Here is a 13,501-nt window from a genome sequence, read left to right on the forward strand (position 1 = left end):
TCCCACTGGAAACCTTGGGACCTTTATCATGTCAGCAATTATTGACCCATCCCTGTTCATTTTTAGTTTTTGTTTTTTTAAGCAACAGCTGACCTTAAGACAAAGACCACTCTGGTGGGGCTGGCCACAACTAGCCAGGACCTCCATCAGCAGCAAGTACCACAGTGTTACCTCTGTGCAAGCTTTGGCTCCCTTCCCTCTCTGGGCCTTGGTATCTCCACCTGTGCAGTGGGTCCAGCAGTGTTTACCTGATAGAAGTGTGGGGATTAGCTAGAAGGGTGTGTGTGAGAGTACCCTATCCGGAATCTGACACATAGTAAGTACTCAATAAAAGTGACGTGGGTTTTTGTTAATTGCATATTGTACTTGAACACTCCCTGGACAGATCATGATAAAAATTTGGTTTGAGTCACTGACTATGTCACTTGTTAGCTATGTAACTGTGTGAATTGCTTAAGCTCTCAGGGCCTCAGTTTCTTCATCTTGTAATACCTTCCTCACAGAAAGTAATGAGGGTTAAATGATGGAGTGTACAGAGCATTTTATGAGCTGAGAAGAGCTATGTAGGGTTTGGAAAGAAATGTCAGTGAGGCTCTGGGAAGGCCAGACAGGACAGATTAGACTTGGTGTGCAACTCTTTGGCTCAGGAATAAGGTAGAAGAAGAGACAAAACAGGGAGTCAGAAGGAGGGGGTTCACTGATCTGCCCTTGGTCCAGACAATGTGGTGCTAGGATTGCAGCAGTGAACAAAATAGACACATGGTGCTTACACTCTAGGGAGTATGAGGAACAGAAGAGGAGGTGCTGACTTGGAATTTGAACTTTTTTAAAAAGTTATCTCTACACCCAATGTGGAGCTTGAACTCACAACGCTGAAATCAAGAGTCACATTCTCCACCAATTGAGACAGCCAAGCACCCTTCTGAGTGGAATTTAAAAGGGCAAATCATTAACCAGAAAGAAGGATAGAGAGAAATGAGACCCCAAGCCAAAAGAATAAGCTTGGCCTTGTGGGAGAGACAGATGCTGAAAACAGAACCAGCTGCCCCAAAAAGGGAGAAACCAAGAATCCAAGGTGGGAAAGAATTGGGGGAGCAAGGTTGAGGTGATACAGAAGGGAGTGTGGTTGGTGATGGAAGGTGTCCTGAGAAGGAGTTCTTGGCACAGGATGGAGTATTGTGGCAGACACCAGGATCCGAGAATTTTCTCTAAGAATGCCCACCTCATAGTCAGGCACACAGCTCCCGATCTCTCCAATTCTGGTGTTTATTCTTCTCCTACTTCCTCCCCACAGTCTGACCAATTCCTGGGATCTGGGGTGATCCCCAAACTATCTCAGGGTACATACGCCTGAATCACTCTGGTGAAGTACATGCATGGCACAGGGAAAGACATGGCATGACCACCAGGAGTGCACCCTTCTGGAAACCCCAACACCCCCAGCCAGCTTCTGCTAATCTCCATGTGCACTTAGAATGCCCCTCCCTGCCTCACTCCAACTCCTGTGCAGGGTGCTGAGCTCCAGGGAAATCAACAGGCTGACAGAGCCTGTCACAATCAACTGTGTGACCAAAAGAAGAGACTGTGTCATTAACTGGGAATAAAAGCAGCAAACACAGCTGCAGGTAGGATTGTTGATTCCCAGGATTTTTCTTTCCCTTTCCCTTCTCCCTTTACTTTCTTCCTTTTTGAAGTGTACTATTCATTCAGCAAATGTTCAAAGTCTTGGTTCTCTAGGGCACAATGTGCCAAGTGATGCATGTAAGAGAAGAGATCAATGCATCCTCTGTTTCCAAGAAGCTTGTGTTTCTGGGGAAGAATAGATAAGCAGAGACAAAAAATTAATTTCTCTGACTCTTATTCTCTGAATCAAAGGGTATTCATTTCCCACTTGGCCCTGGTACTAACTTCTGGACCTCACCCTTCCCTTCTGCCACAGGTGCCATCTCAGTTAGTCTTGCTGCCCTTTCTCCCCTCTTCGGATTTTAAGACAATCCTGGAACCAGCTTTCCCACCCCACCAGGGTGAGGCTATGAAGCTCCAACCTCAAACACCTGGGCTTTGATCTTTTGCAAAGGATAGGGGAGAGCAAAAGAGTGTCTGAAGATCCTAGAGACACATGGGCATGGCTAAAACATGGGGATGGGAAAAACTCACTTTACTTTGCACCCAGAAACAAACACACAGAGAAGGAGAAAATTTAGTAATTGCTTGTGTTTTATTGGAGTTCAGCAAGGGGGGAACAGAGGAGGCAGTGGAAAGGAGGTGGTGCTAGAAAACACACTGGTTGAGTCTTGATTTAGTTCATACTGCATACTGGAGGGAGCAGGACTCCATTCTCTGATTTCCAACTTAGGATTTTCTCCTAACCCCACTGTGACCCAGGGTTTTGAGAACTGAGGAAGCCAGCTGGGATGTTCCAAGAAAAGCCAGTAGGATGGAGAACTTTGGGAGGAAACTGATTATTAATACCCGGGCGTAGATGAGTATTTCCCCAGCTGCCTCCTGGATACCGGTTAATATTTCCCCAGCTAGTACCTGGATACTGGTTAAGATTCCCCCAGCTAGTACTTGGGTATTGATTACTGATACCCCAGATTCCCAAAAGGTGTGACATGGGCCTTGTTCCCCATCCAGTTCCAGGACCTCCACCTCCCCAGGACACACTTGGATTTAGGGTTCCCCAGGGGTGCCCAGGTGGCAGTGGCTGTCGAATCCTGTTAATAAGAGAGGGTGGGCGTTGGGCAAAGATTTCTCTCTGGGCTCCCAGAACATTAGAATGGAATGGCCATCTAGACTCAGAGTCCTGGTGGAGGAGTAGAGCCTCAGGTATGGGGCCTATGGAGCGTGCAGAGGGCCCTGCAGGCCAAGGACTGCTGCCCAGTGAAAGGGCAACAGCATCAGAAAGGAAAGACAGTTTTTCAGGCAGCACTTCCCCCACGTGGTTCTCAGTGGCGGCAGCCCTCATCTTCCAAGGATCCTCAGAGGGCCAGGGATCCATGGAGGGCAGGTCCTCAGTTGGGGGCCACCTCTGAACCCCAGAACCTCTTGCAGGTTGGGAGCCATCTGATGGAGAAGCATTGGGCTTTAGAGGAACCCTTGTTAAATCATTTGGCCCAGGGTCTGGTTTTGGCTGAGGAAGTTCAGAGTTGGAGTGGCTGGTCAAGGAAGGTTGTTCAAGCAGAGGTAAGCTGGTTCCTAAGTCTTGGAGAACTATCTCCTCCACTGCAGCAATGCTTCGGGCAAAGAAGCCTGAGGAAAAGGGAAGAGGAGGCAGCCAATGGACTGGATGTTTGCCTTCCATGATCCCCTGCCTCTTTTTGCTTCAAGCCCCTTCATTTTCCCCAAGGACCCAAGGGACCCCCCCCCCCGGCCTTTACTCCTTCCCTCAATTCCAGCTCCGCTGGAGCCCCGAGTCTCCTCCTGCACAAGGGTTGGGCACAGCCTCCATACCTGGAAGATGAAGACAGATCAGAAGAAGCAGGCCCAGAATAGCCCTGCTCCCCACCATGCAGCCCTGCATCTTGCTCGGCTCTAACATCTGTCTCTGCACCAAGACAGCAAGCCCTTTATCCTCTCAGTGGGGCAGGGGACAGCAGAAACAAGCTGAGCCAGTGGTTGTGCAGATAATAAGCCTTACATTCCACTCTCATTCCTAATTCAGTCTGTGGCAACAGGTGCCACTTGAATGTCCCAGGGAAGCTGGGTGTTTCCACTCCCAGATCCTTTCCTCAAGTTCCCCACCCCTTCCTGACCCGAGTGTCCTGGTTCACAGCTGATTGCCAGTCCTACCCTGCCCTGGCTCCCTACACCAAGCATAGGAGGATCTTTGCCATTAGGGTCCCAGTCTCTTCATTGCCTTCTCAGTAATAGAAACACTTGATTCTCTTCACTTTCTCTTTGGGATCAAGATCATTCTCTTCAACACCCCTTTCTCATGCATCCCTAAAGCTCCTTTGCCTTGACCCCAATCAACAGAAGTGCCCCCCATCAGAGATGCTACTCCTAGATGAGACCTTGTATCTAAGGAAATAGATCTGGTTTCCATCCTTAAGAGATAATGGTGTATTGGAGCACCTGAATGGCTCAGTCAGTTAAGCTGCTGAGGGTCCAACTTCAACTCAGGTCATGAGTTTGAGCTCCACATTGGGCTCTCTGCTGTCAGCACTGAGCCCGCTTCAAATCCTCTGTCCCCCTCTCTCTCTGCTCCTGCCCTGCTTGCAATCTCTCTCAAAAATATAATGAATAGGGCTGCTTGGGTGGCTCAGTCGGAAGCATCCGACTTCGGCTCTGGTCATGATCTCACAGTTCATGAGCTTGTGCCCTGCGTTGGGCTCTGTGTGGACAGTTCAGAGCCTGGAGCCTGCTTCTGATTCTGTGTCTCCCTCTCTCTCTGTCCTTCCCTCGTTCCTTCTCTCTCTCTCTGTCTCAAAAATAAATAAACAATGGGGTGCCTGGGTGGCTCAGTGGGTTAAGTGTCCGACTTCGGCTCAAGTCATGATCTCATAGCTCGTGGGTTTGAGTCCCGTGCTGGGCTCTGTGCTGACAGCTCAGAGCCTGGAGCTTCCTTCAGATTCTGTGTCTTCCTCTCTCTCTGCCCATCCCCTGCTTGCTTGCACTCTATCTCTCAAAAATAAATAAACATAAAAAATAAATTAAATAAATAAACATTTAAAAATAACAAAAAATAAAATAATATAAAATAAATAAAATTTTAAAAAGAGAGATAATGGTGTATTAATTTTCCTACCACTGCTGCAACAACCACAAACTTATTGGCTTACAACCATACAAATTTATTATCTTACAATTTTGAAGATCAGAAGGCTGACATAGTTCTCACTGGTTAAAATCAAGGAGTCACCAGAGTTGTGTTCCTTTCTAGAGGCTCTAGGGGAGAATCTATTTCTTTGCATTTCTCAGCTTCTAGAGGCCACCTGCATTCCTTGGATTATGGACCCCTTGGATTATGGTTCAAAGCCAGAAACAATAGAATCTTCTTACATTGCATCACTCTAACCTTTTCTTCTTCCCCCTTCCACATTTAAGAACAGTAATGATTACACATTGACCCACCCAAATAATCCAAGATAATCTCTCTAAAGTCAGTTAACAACCTTAATTCTGTCTGCAACATTAATTTCCCTTCACTATGTAACCTAACATATATACTCACAGGTTCCAGAGATGATGTGGGTATCTTTGGTGGTGCTGGGGAGAATACCATTTTGCCTACTACAGATGGTCAAATGGGTCCACATAATATAAGAAATACTGAAAAGGAGTAGATATTCCCTATTCTAACAGCAGAGGAGCGTTTTTAAATGTTGTCAGATGGCCATGAATTGATCATTGAAGCTGGGTGGTGCAAGCATAGAGTTTCATTAATTCCTTTGTCTACTCTTAAATATGTTTGAAATTTTTACAATAAAAATTGTTTAAATGCCTTCATTTTCTCTGTTGCCTCAGGAACACCTAGACTAGGCTTCCCTGGTTGCATGAAGTCTAAAATAAGCTATTAGATTTTCCTTTCCCATCCTCATCTCCAGTCCTTGATCACTAGCTACTAGATGAGTGGGAGCTCCAATTCAGAACTGGCCAGTGGGGGACAGTGTCCTTTTGGAGTGACATCCAGCAGATTTGCAAAAGCCCTTGACTTTGATCACACCATAGACTAGAGTAATTCCCACATCAGAGTCTGTACCCATCCTGCAATTGTGGTGCATGGAGCCTCTAAGAGCCTCGATGTCTGTCATTGGCTGTAGTCCAGAGCTAGATGCTGGGCCAAGTGTGACTCATCAGTGATGAAAGAAACAGGACAATTCTGCAGTCCTTCTCTGTCTTCAGTCAACTCTGCAGGTGGCTCAGCTGCCCCAGGTTATTTCTGATCAATGTAACACATTTCTGCTGGTCAAGACTTAGAATTTCAATAATAGCTCTAAATTTGGGACCAGCTAACACTATCCAATAGCAGGGAATGAATTAGATTGTAGGGTTGGGAAAAATTCTTTTGTAGTCAAGCAGAGGTTCCAAGAGGTGACATGTGGTTTGTAGTGAGGTCCTTCCTGAAGGGACAAGCATAGCCTACTCTCCCCTCCTTGGTCTATAAAAACTTCCTTGGCCCAGCCTCCTCCCTCTTCCCCCCCCCCACCCGCCACCCCAGTCTCCAAAACACAGTTGTCTGGCCCTCACCACCCTCTGCTTTCTCTCTCTTCTCCCAAAGAGGCCACTCCCCTTCTCCACTATAGTACTCTGCCTTCTCATCTCCCATAGATCTTACTCTAGAACTGCAGCAGAGACAGCAAGAGTGTGGAGGTGGAGAGAACACTTGCCTCTGTTCTGCCATGGGCTGGGGCATTTTTATGTAGGCTAGTGAGTCATCATGCTTGGCTGCACTCCCTGTCATGCTCCCATCCTCTCTTTTACTCTCTCCACCTCCAGCTCCCAGAACAACGCCCACCTGGGCTCCCACTCAGTCACCAGGAATCTGGTCTTGTTGTATTCCAGGCTTCCCAAGGTCCCAAATGCCCCAGAAACCCAGAAACCAATACTCAGACTCCCAGAGAAAGAAGATGGCATCTAGTAAGTGAGGCAAACTAAGAAAGGAGCCTACATGGAGGCAGGTGGGGTGGGGTGAGGGTGGGAAGAGAATAATTAGGGCCCCATAAAGGGAGAAGGGAAGACCCCAAGGTGAATGGGGAGTGGAGAGGAAATGGATTTCTTGGAGCAGTGAGAGAGGAAAGAAAAGGGAGGAAGGATTTTGGAGACCACCTTCTGCTTTCAGTTCAACAAATATTTATTGTTTTCCTCCTTTGTGGGAGGAGCTATAAAGTATAAGAGAAATACTGGTCCAACTTATGAATGAAAATGGGGGACACAAGGATCTCTAGAAGCATAGGAGAGCATTACTCAGGGCCTGTAAGGGCCTAAAGGACTCCAAGAAGGCAAAAGTCTGCATTTAGTTCACACAGTTTATTGAGCCATCTGTCCAGGGTCCATAGACAGTAGGACTGAGGGTGCCCTGGTGTCTCTCTCACACAGAGAAGCATCTGAGCACTGAGGGAAGTGGCAGCCAGGAAGGGGGACTGAGACGGAGAGCTTGAGAGTCAAGGAGTGTTGGGAACTCACAGAGGGTGTGATGAGCTCTATAGTGGAGGATGAAAGTGAAACTGGGAGTGTGAGAACCCCATGGCATGTCATGTTCGTTGACCAGATGGCAAGGGGAGGTCAGTAAAAAGTTGTCATTGCTTTCAGGTAACAGTTTTGTACTTGCTATTTGGCAAACAGAGAGAAAGGGGAATGATTTATCCAGGAATCAGAGTTACTCTGAGGCATTTCAGGGGTTTCCCAGTCAAGAATCTGAATGGTAGGGTTAGCTAATGGACTGTACCTTCTCAAAGAAATGACAGAGGAAATTTTAGGGAGTGGTTATCTGGCAGGGAAGGCACCATAGTACAAGGGGAATCTAAGCAGTAGGAGAGAATGAGGAAAGGGATTTGGAGCCTACAATTTGGGAAGATGAAGAAAAAAGAGGTTTTAAGGGGAATCTACCATATTGGAGCAATGGAGAAAATAGAACAGATCTCTAGGAAAGGAGAAAGGAAACTGAGCTAACCCCATGCCTGGGCCCCTGGACTTCTCCTAACTGAGAGATGGTGTGTGTGTATATATGTGTATGCCCACACATGCACATATGCAAAGGACAACTTATGGACTGTCAAGTAACTCTCCTTGGGGTAGGAAAACTTCAGGGTCAGCTAGCTGGGGCCCCAGAGGCTTCACTTGGGCCAAGATGTCCCGGATGGATCTGCAGGGGATCTTTCCAGAGCTGCTGGAGCCACAGGGCTTGGCACCAGCTGAAGGATCAGGTTGGGGAGAACCATCGGGGCCCCCACTCAATGTTGAAGAAGAGACAGAAATACAAGGGTGACCAGAAGAGCTGGACTTGCTGCCACAGGGCTGAAGGATGATTTTGCCGGTGGATTGGGAGCTGGAGCTGGAGCTGCCGCTAAAGGAGCCAGTGCCTGGTGGAGAGCAAGGCCCCTGTGAAGCACTGCCGCAGGGATGGAAGGATGAACTACTGGAAATGCTAGAACTGCTGTGGACTCCAGAACTGGAAAGGGAGCAGGGCCCCTTGGAGCCAACACCACAGGGCTGGACCCCACCAGAGCCCACTGGCTGGAACACAATGGCCGAGGAAGCTCCTGATGGGTAGATGTTGGAACTAGAAGAGCTGTGGCTGGGGATGATGGGATTGCTGGAGAAGTATTTGCCCTCAGAGATGGGAGGCCCAGCTGCAAAGGAGGGGACCCCTGGAGAGCCTTTGACAGGGTTATCTTTGGTGAAGTAGCCTACAGGATAGATTTTGCCCCCACTGTAGGTCATGCCTGGGACCAGATAACTGTCAGAGGAGCCACCCACCACCTCATAGCTGCCATAGGATTTGTCTACAGAGGTGATAGGGGGGCACGGCTTGCCTGGAAGGCCACCACTGCTACAAGGGGAACCTTGAGCCAATCCAGGGCCACCAGAGCCATGCTGTTCCACTACCACCACTACTGGCCTTTGACCCCCTGACACAGAGTGGGAGCTGGAGATGTAGGAGCCTGAGTGTGAGACGATGGGCCCCCCACTGCAGGGAGAGTCGGAGACATCTGAACTACAGGGGCGTAAGTTAGAGTTGACCCTTTGGCCGCCACTGCCGGATATCCAGGAAGTTTGGGAAACAGATGAGCTTGAGCTTCCTCCAGACTGGGAAGAGCTTATTAGTAAGCGGGAAGAATCATGACTGACTGGTAGAGCTGAGCCAGACCCTGGTTGGGAACCGCTGCTTCCGGACTGGAAGGAGCTGCTGCTTCCTGATTGAGAGGAGCTGCTTCCCGACTGGGAGGAGCTGGATCCTGAGGAGTAGCTGATCTTGGAATACCCTGTTCCTGGCTTAAATAACGAAGATCCTGAAGAACCACCCTGGGCGACACTGGATCCGCTGGAGCCACCACTGGAGACACCAGAACCACTGGAGCCACCACCAGAGCTGCCGCTGGAGCCACTGGAACTGGAAATGGAACTGCTGGGGCTGCTGGAGCCACTGTGGCCACTGAAGCTACTGGAACCAGTCTTCCCAATGAGACAGGGGTCATTGGGGGAGGTGATACGTGCGTCCTTGCAGGGGTCTGAGAAGGTCCCGATGCTCTTAGCCAAGGTCCCTGGGGAGGAAGTAGTGGTTAGGGAGGGCCAGAGTGGCTTGGCTTCCCACCTCAGCTTTCAAGCCCATCTCAGTCAACTGCTTCTGACTTCTCCTGAGAGGAGCGCAGGGAGAGCGACTTTGAGGTGGAAAGGTAAGGGAGAACCAGGTGTTGTCTGCAAAGGAATGGCAGTCTCCGTGTTCTGGGAGGGGGCAGAGACAGAAGCCAAACATCTACCAGAGAAAAAGAAAATGAGACTCCAAAGTAGGCAGTGTTAAAGGAAAATAAGTGGGACAGAGAAGTAGCAGGAGCTAAAAGGAAGGATCCCAGAGAGACAGAGCATGGGGGAGGAGAAGACCCCTCAAAATGGGGCTAAGTCCTGAGGGAAAGAATCCCGGGTGAGACTGAGGGACCAAATGGAAAGAGAAGACAAAACAAACAACAATGGACTGGAAAGGAAAGGAAAAGTAGCAAATGAGACGCTAAGAAAAGAGGAAGCCAGTGGCAGAGGGACTGAGGCTAGGATACTTGAGGACTAAGATTCAGTCACCAGCCTCCCTGGAGAATCCAGGCTTGGGTAAAGGGTGGGAGTTCTGTTCCCATCTCAGCACTGCCCATACTAGGAAAGCTGGGTGGGGGCCAGGATGTGGGGGCACCCACTGTTGCTTCAGAACCTGCTGGTACAGCGTGACAGGACACCGCACCCTGAGCCACCCTTGCTGTCCTGGCACAGCTCAGGGACACGAGGATGGAACCCTCCCCTCAGGCTCATGACCATTATCAGCTTCCCTCTCTCCCCACCCAGCTATCATGCCATGTCTGCCTGTCCTCCAGTCTCCTGCTTTTACATCCCTAACAGACGTGAAACCACTTCTTCCCTTAAGCAACCATTTGCTTCTAACCCCAGGCTCACCTTACCCCCATTCTTCATCCACTCAACTCCTAAAGGTCCCAGGAAGCATAGGCTGGGCTTCATACTAGCAAGTGACTAAACCTCTCTGAGCTTCAGTTTATATATTTGGAGAGACCAAATCTGTCTACCAACAACCAGTTTCTCCTCAGTCTGTGATGTACCCATTCTCTCGACAAAGAGAACTTTTCTGTGTCCCCCTCCACACCAAATCCCAACTCTGCCTTCAGCTCCCCTCATTCAACTGCACTAACCATGGAGAATTCCTGCTCTCCTTCTCTACTCCCCCAAGCCACATGGCCTGCTCTCCACCCACGGGGCTATGGGCTGGGTCACTACAAATACCTGGTGGTCAACAGCACAACCCTGGTTTGGATGGATACTGGCTTTACTGCTTTATAATTTGTGATCTTAAGTCAGTTTCCTAAACTGGCCTAGCCTCAGTGTTTTCATCAGTACAATGAGAATAACAAATCTCTCTTAAAGTTCTTCTGATCAAAAATGGTAATGTAGGGGTGCCTGGGTGGCTCATTTGGTTAAGCGTCCAACTCTTGATATTGACTCAGGCCATGATCTCACGCTTCATGAGTGAGGCCCACACCATCAGTGAAGAGCTTACTTGGGTTTCTCTCACTCCCTCTCTCTCTGCTCCTCCCTTCCTCACTCTCTCTCCCTCAAAATAAATAAATAAGCTTTTTTAAAAAAAAAACTGATCATGTAAAGTGTTAGAATAGTGTCTGGCACATGAAAAGCATTCTATAAATGGTAACAATTATTACTATTAAATATCCAGTCTTCATCTTCTAGAGCTCTAATAATGGATAATAGTAATAACAACAATCAACATTTATACAATGCTCTAGAATTTCCAAAGCACTTGTCACATACATTATTTAATTTGAGACTCAGAGAAACTAGAGCTAAGTGTTATCATTAACCCTGTTTTAGAGTTTCAGACACTGTGGCTCAGAAAGTTAAAGTAACTTGCCTGGAATGACGAGACAGTGAGGACCAGTGTCCAGACTCAAGCTTCAGATTCCAGAGTCCCTGCCCTTCCCCCTTGCCAGGTCCTCTCCTGGTTTCTCTCTGGACGGTGTGTCCTCCCACTTCCCACCACTGGATCCCTCCAGCCTCCTCTGACCTGGTGTCTGATCCTTCCTCTGCCACCCCTCCCTGCTTTCCTTCACTCCCAGGGCCCCCAGCCTCCTACCTGGCAGGAGGAGACCAGCCAGCAGCAACGCCATCATTCCTCGCCCTCCCACACGCCCCTTCCAGGGTGCCCACGAAGAGCCCATCTTGGACTGTGCAGCCTTCTGACTGACAGCAACTCGTGGACAACCCAGGGCCTTTATGCCAGGGCTGGACATTCTCTGGGCAGGAGTCACTGTGGGGAGGGGTGGGGAGGTGGAGGGGCAGGTGCCCGGGGCAACTTGGTGTGGCTGGGAGGAGCTGAAGTAATTGGTTGGGGCATCTGCCTACTCAGCGGCAGAGGTGGCTTCAGTGTGGGGTACCTGTGGCCATGGGGCCCTTAACGATTCCTGCCACCTGACCGGCCTACCCATGCTCCTCATTACCTAACCTGGAACTGGGCACTCTGCCCACTCAGGTGGCCACTCGCACCACAGGACCCAGTTACCTGGCTCCTTCGCTCCTGCCGGCCCTGGTGCTGACCTGTCCCACTTCTTCCAAGCAGACATGGACCTTTCTACTTTCCTGTCCGCAACAGAGTACCTGCTCCGGTCCCCCACCCCACCGCATGGTTAACCCCACCTGGCTTCCCATCCGCAGCCCCTGGATCTGCCCCTTTCCTTGGGATCCATCACTCAGCCTCCACTTTCCACACTGCACCTCCAGTACCACCCGCCCCCCACCTCGTTGTCATTGTCCAGGTTCCATGCCTGCCACACACCATTACGTGTTCCATCAATGAATGAGTCTTTTCCCTCTTAACTAGGAATCTGCTCTCCAAACACCGGCTCCCTGATTTCTCCCCATCTAGGGGTGCTCTTTGGATAGTATGAAGGGTGCTGGTTACCAGGCCCTCAGCCTGAGGAGAGGCCTGGGCTGGGAACCCCTGTCATAGCTAGGTCTGAGGTTACTCACAGGCCACTCATGGCCTCTCCCCCACGGCTGATGACCCTGACTCCAGTGGGTGAGCCACAGGCTAATGAGACTAATTGGAAAGGTGGTGGCCCTGCAGACAGTCAGTCAGCTCCCTGGCCTGGATGACCGAACAGAAAACAGCCAGCTCCTGTCTGAGAAGGGTAAGGGACGGCCAGGTAGACATCAGGATCCCTGAAGGATGACAGGCAGGACTGGCAGATCAGAGCCTTGAATTAGCTAGAAGGGGGGCAGGTCCTCCTCCATCACATTCCCCTCCTTCTTGCTTTGGTCCTAGCCCCACCCCAGCCAATTAATTGCTCACTAGTATTGCCCAGAGTATCAGTATCGGAGGGAGAGGCCTGGGAGTTGGGTCAAGCTGACTCTCCACCTCCCCTACCCTGCTCCCCTCACCCAGACTCTCATCTCCATACTTCCCCAGTCGCCTCACAAAGGCAGCCTGTGTTCCAGCTCTTGGCTGCCCTCTCCCATTCCCTCTTTCCTGCCCCGCATTTAATTCTGGACCAGTGCCCTTTGGTGAAGGGAATGTTCTGTATCTGTGCTGCCAAGTACAGTAGCCATGTGTGGCTACCAAGTATTTAAAATGGGGCTAGTATCACGAACTTGAGGAATTGAATTTTTAATTTTACTTAATTTTAATTTAAATGCAAATAGCCATGTGCAGCTAGTGGCTACCATCTAGTCTGGTCCTTGACCTTGCCAGCACTCAAAATGGGAGTGAGAAGGAAAAGGGGCCTGGAGCTACTGCAGCAAGAGGAGATAATGGGACAGTGTCCCCTGAAGAGGGCTGATACAATGGGAGAAAAACAAAAACATCCAGTGGCTCTGGATGGATGACCTGAGTTCAAGTCCCAGCTAACTTCTGGCTTTAGGCAACTGTCCAAACCTTTCTGAACTTCAGTATCCTCCTCTGTCAAATGGGGAAATGGGGATATGTTTTATGCCATGCCTACCTTGCAGGGGGGTTGTGAGGATCAAATGGTAAATTATCAGAAAGACTAAAGGGGACTAAGGGCGCAGCCCTCCTGGCCTCAGGCTTAGCACAGGAAGCCTGGCCATGTCCTGTCTGTGTCCCCCCACTGGGAGACAGCAAGTAGGATGCACAGCCCCAGGCTCTTCCTTTGGGATCTCCAGCTCAGCTGACCTATAGGAGACCTAGAGCCTCCTTGCCCCTCTGCCCCTACAGAGCAGCGACCTTCGTGCACACAGGGGTGCTACCGAAAATGCCATCAGTTTCTCCAGTGCCTGTACTGGCCACATCTGTTCCCTCCCTGGACTCCTAGCC

The 13,501-nt window shown here is 49.8% G+C and overlaps 2 protein-coding genes across 2 annotated transcripts; both read right to left on the minus strand.

Moving 5' to 3' along the window:
• Nucleotides 1-2,215: 2,215 nt before the first annotated feature.
• Nucleotides 2,216-3,548, minus strand: CUNH6orf15 (chromosome unknown C6orf15 homolog). The gene is made up of 2 exons (XM_039220601.1): nucleotides 3,454-3,548; nucleotides 2,216-3,252 (listed from the first exon to the last, which is right to left on the minus strand). The coding sequence occupies exons 1-2, from the start codon at nucleotides 3,539-3,541 to the stop codon at nucleotides 2,366-2,368; spliced, it is 975 nt and encodes a 324-aa protein (XP_039076532.1). The 5' UTR covers nucleotides 3,542-3,548; the 3' UTR covers nucleotides 2,216-2,365.
• A 4,159-nt stretch (nucleotides 3,549-7,707) lies between these two features.
• On the minus strand, nucleotides 7,708-11,390 carry CDSN (corneodesmosin). The gene is made up of 2 exons (XM_039220600.1): nucleotides 11,306-11,390; nucleotides 7,708-9,206 (listed from the first exon to the last, which is right to left on the minus strand). The coding sequence occupies exons 1-2, from the start codon at nucleotides 11,388-11,390 to the stop codon at nucleotides 7,708-7,710; spliced, it is 1,584 nt and encodes a 527-aa protein (XP_039076531.1).
• Nucleotides 11,391-13,501: the final 2,111 nt, after the last annotated feature.

Source organism: Hyaena hyaena, unplaced genomic scaffold (assembly GCF_003009895.1).
Source record: "Hyaena hyaena isolate Hyena2069 unplaced genomic scaffold, ASM300989v1 scaffold_906, whole genome shotgun sequence".
NCBI lineage: Eukaryota > Metazoa > Chordata > Mammalia > Carnivora > Hyaenidae > Hyaena > Hyaena hyaena.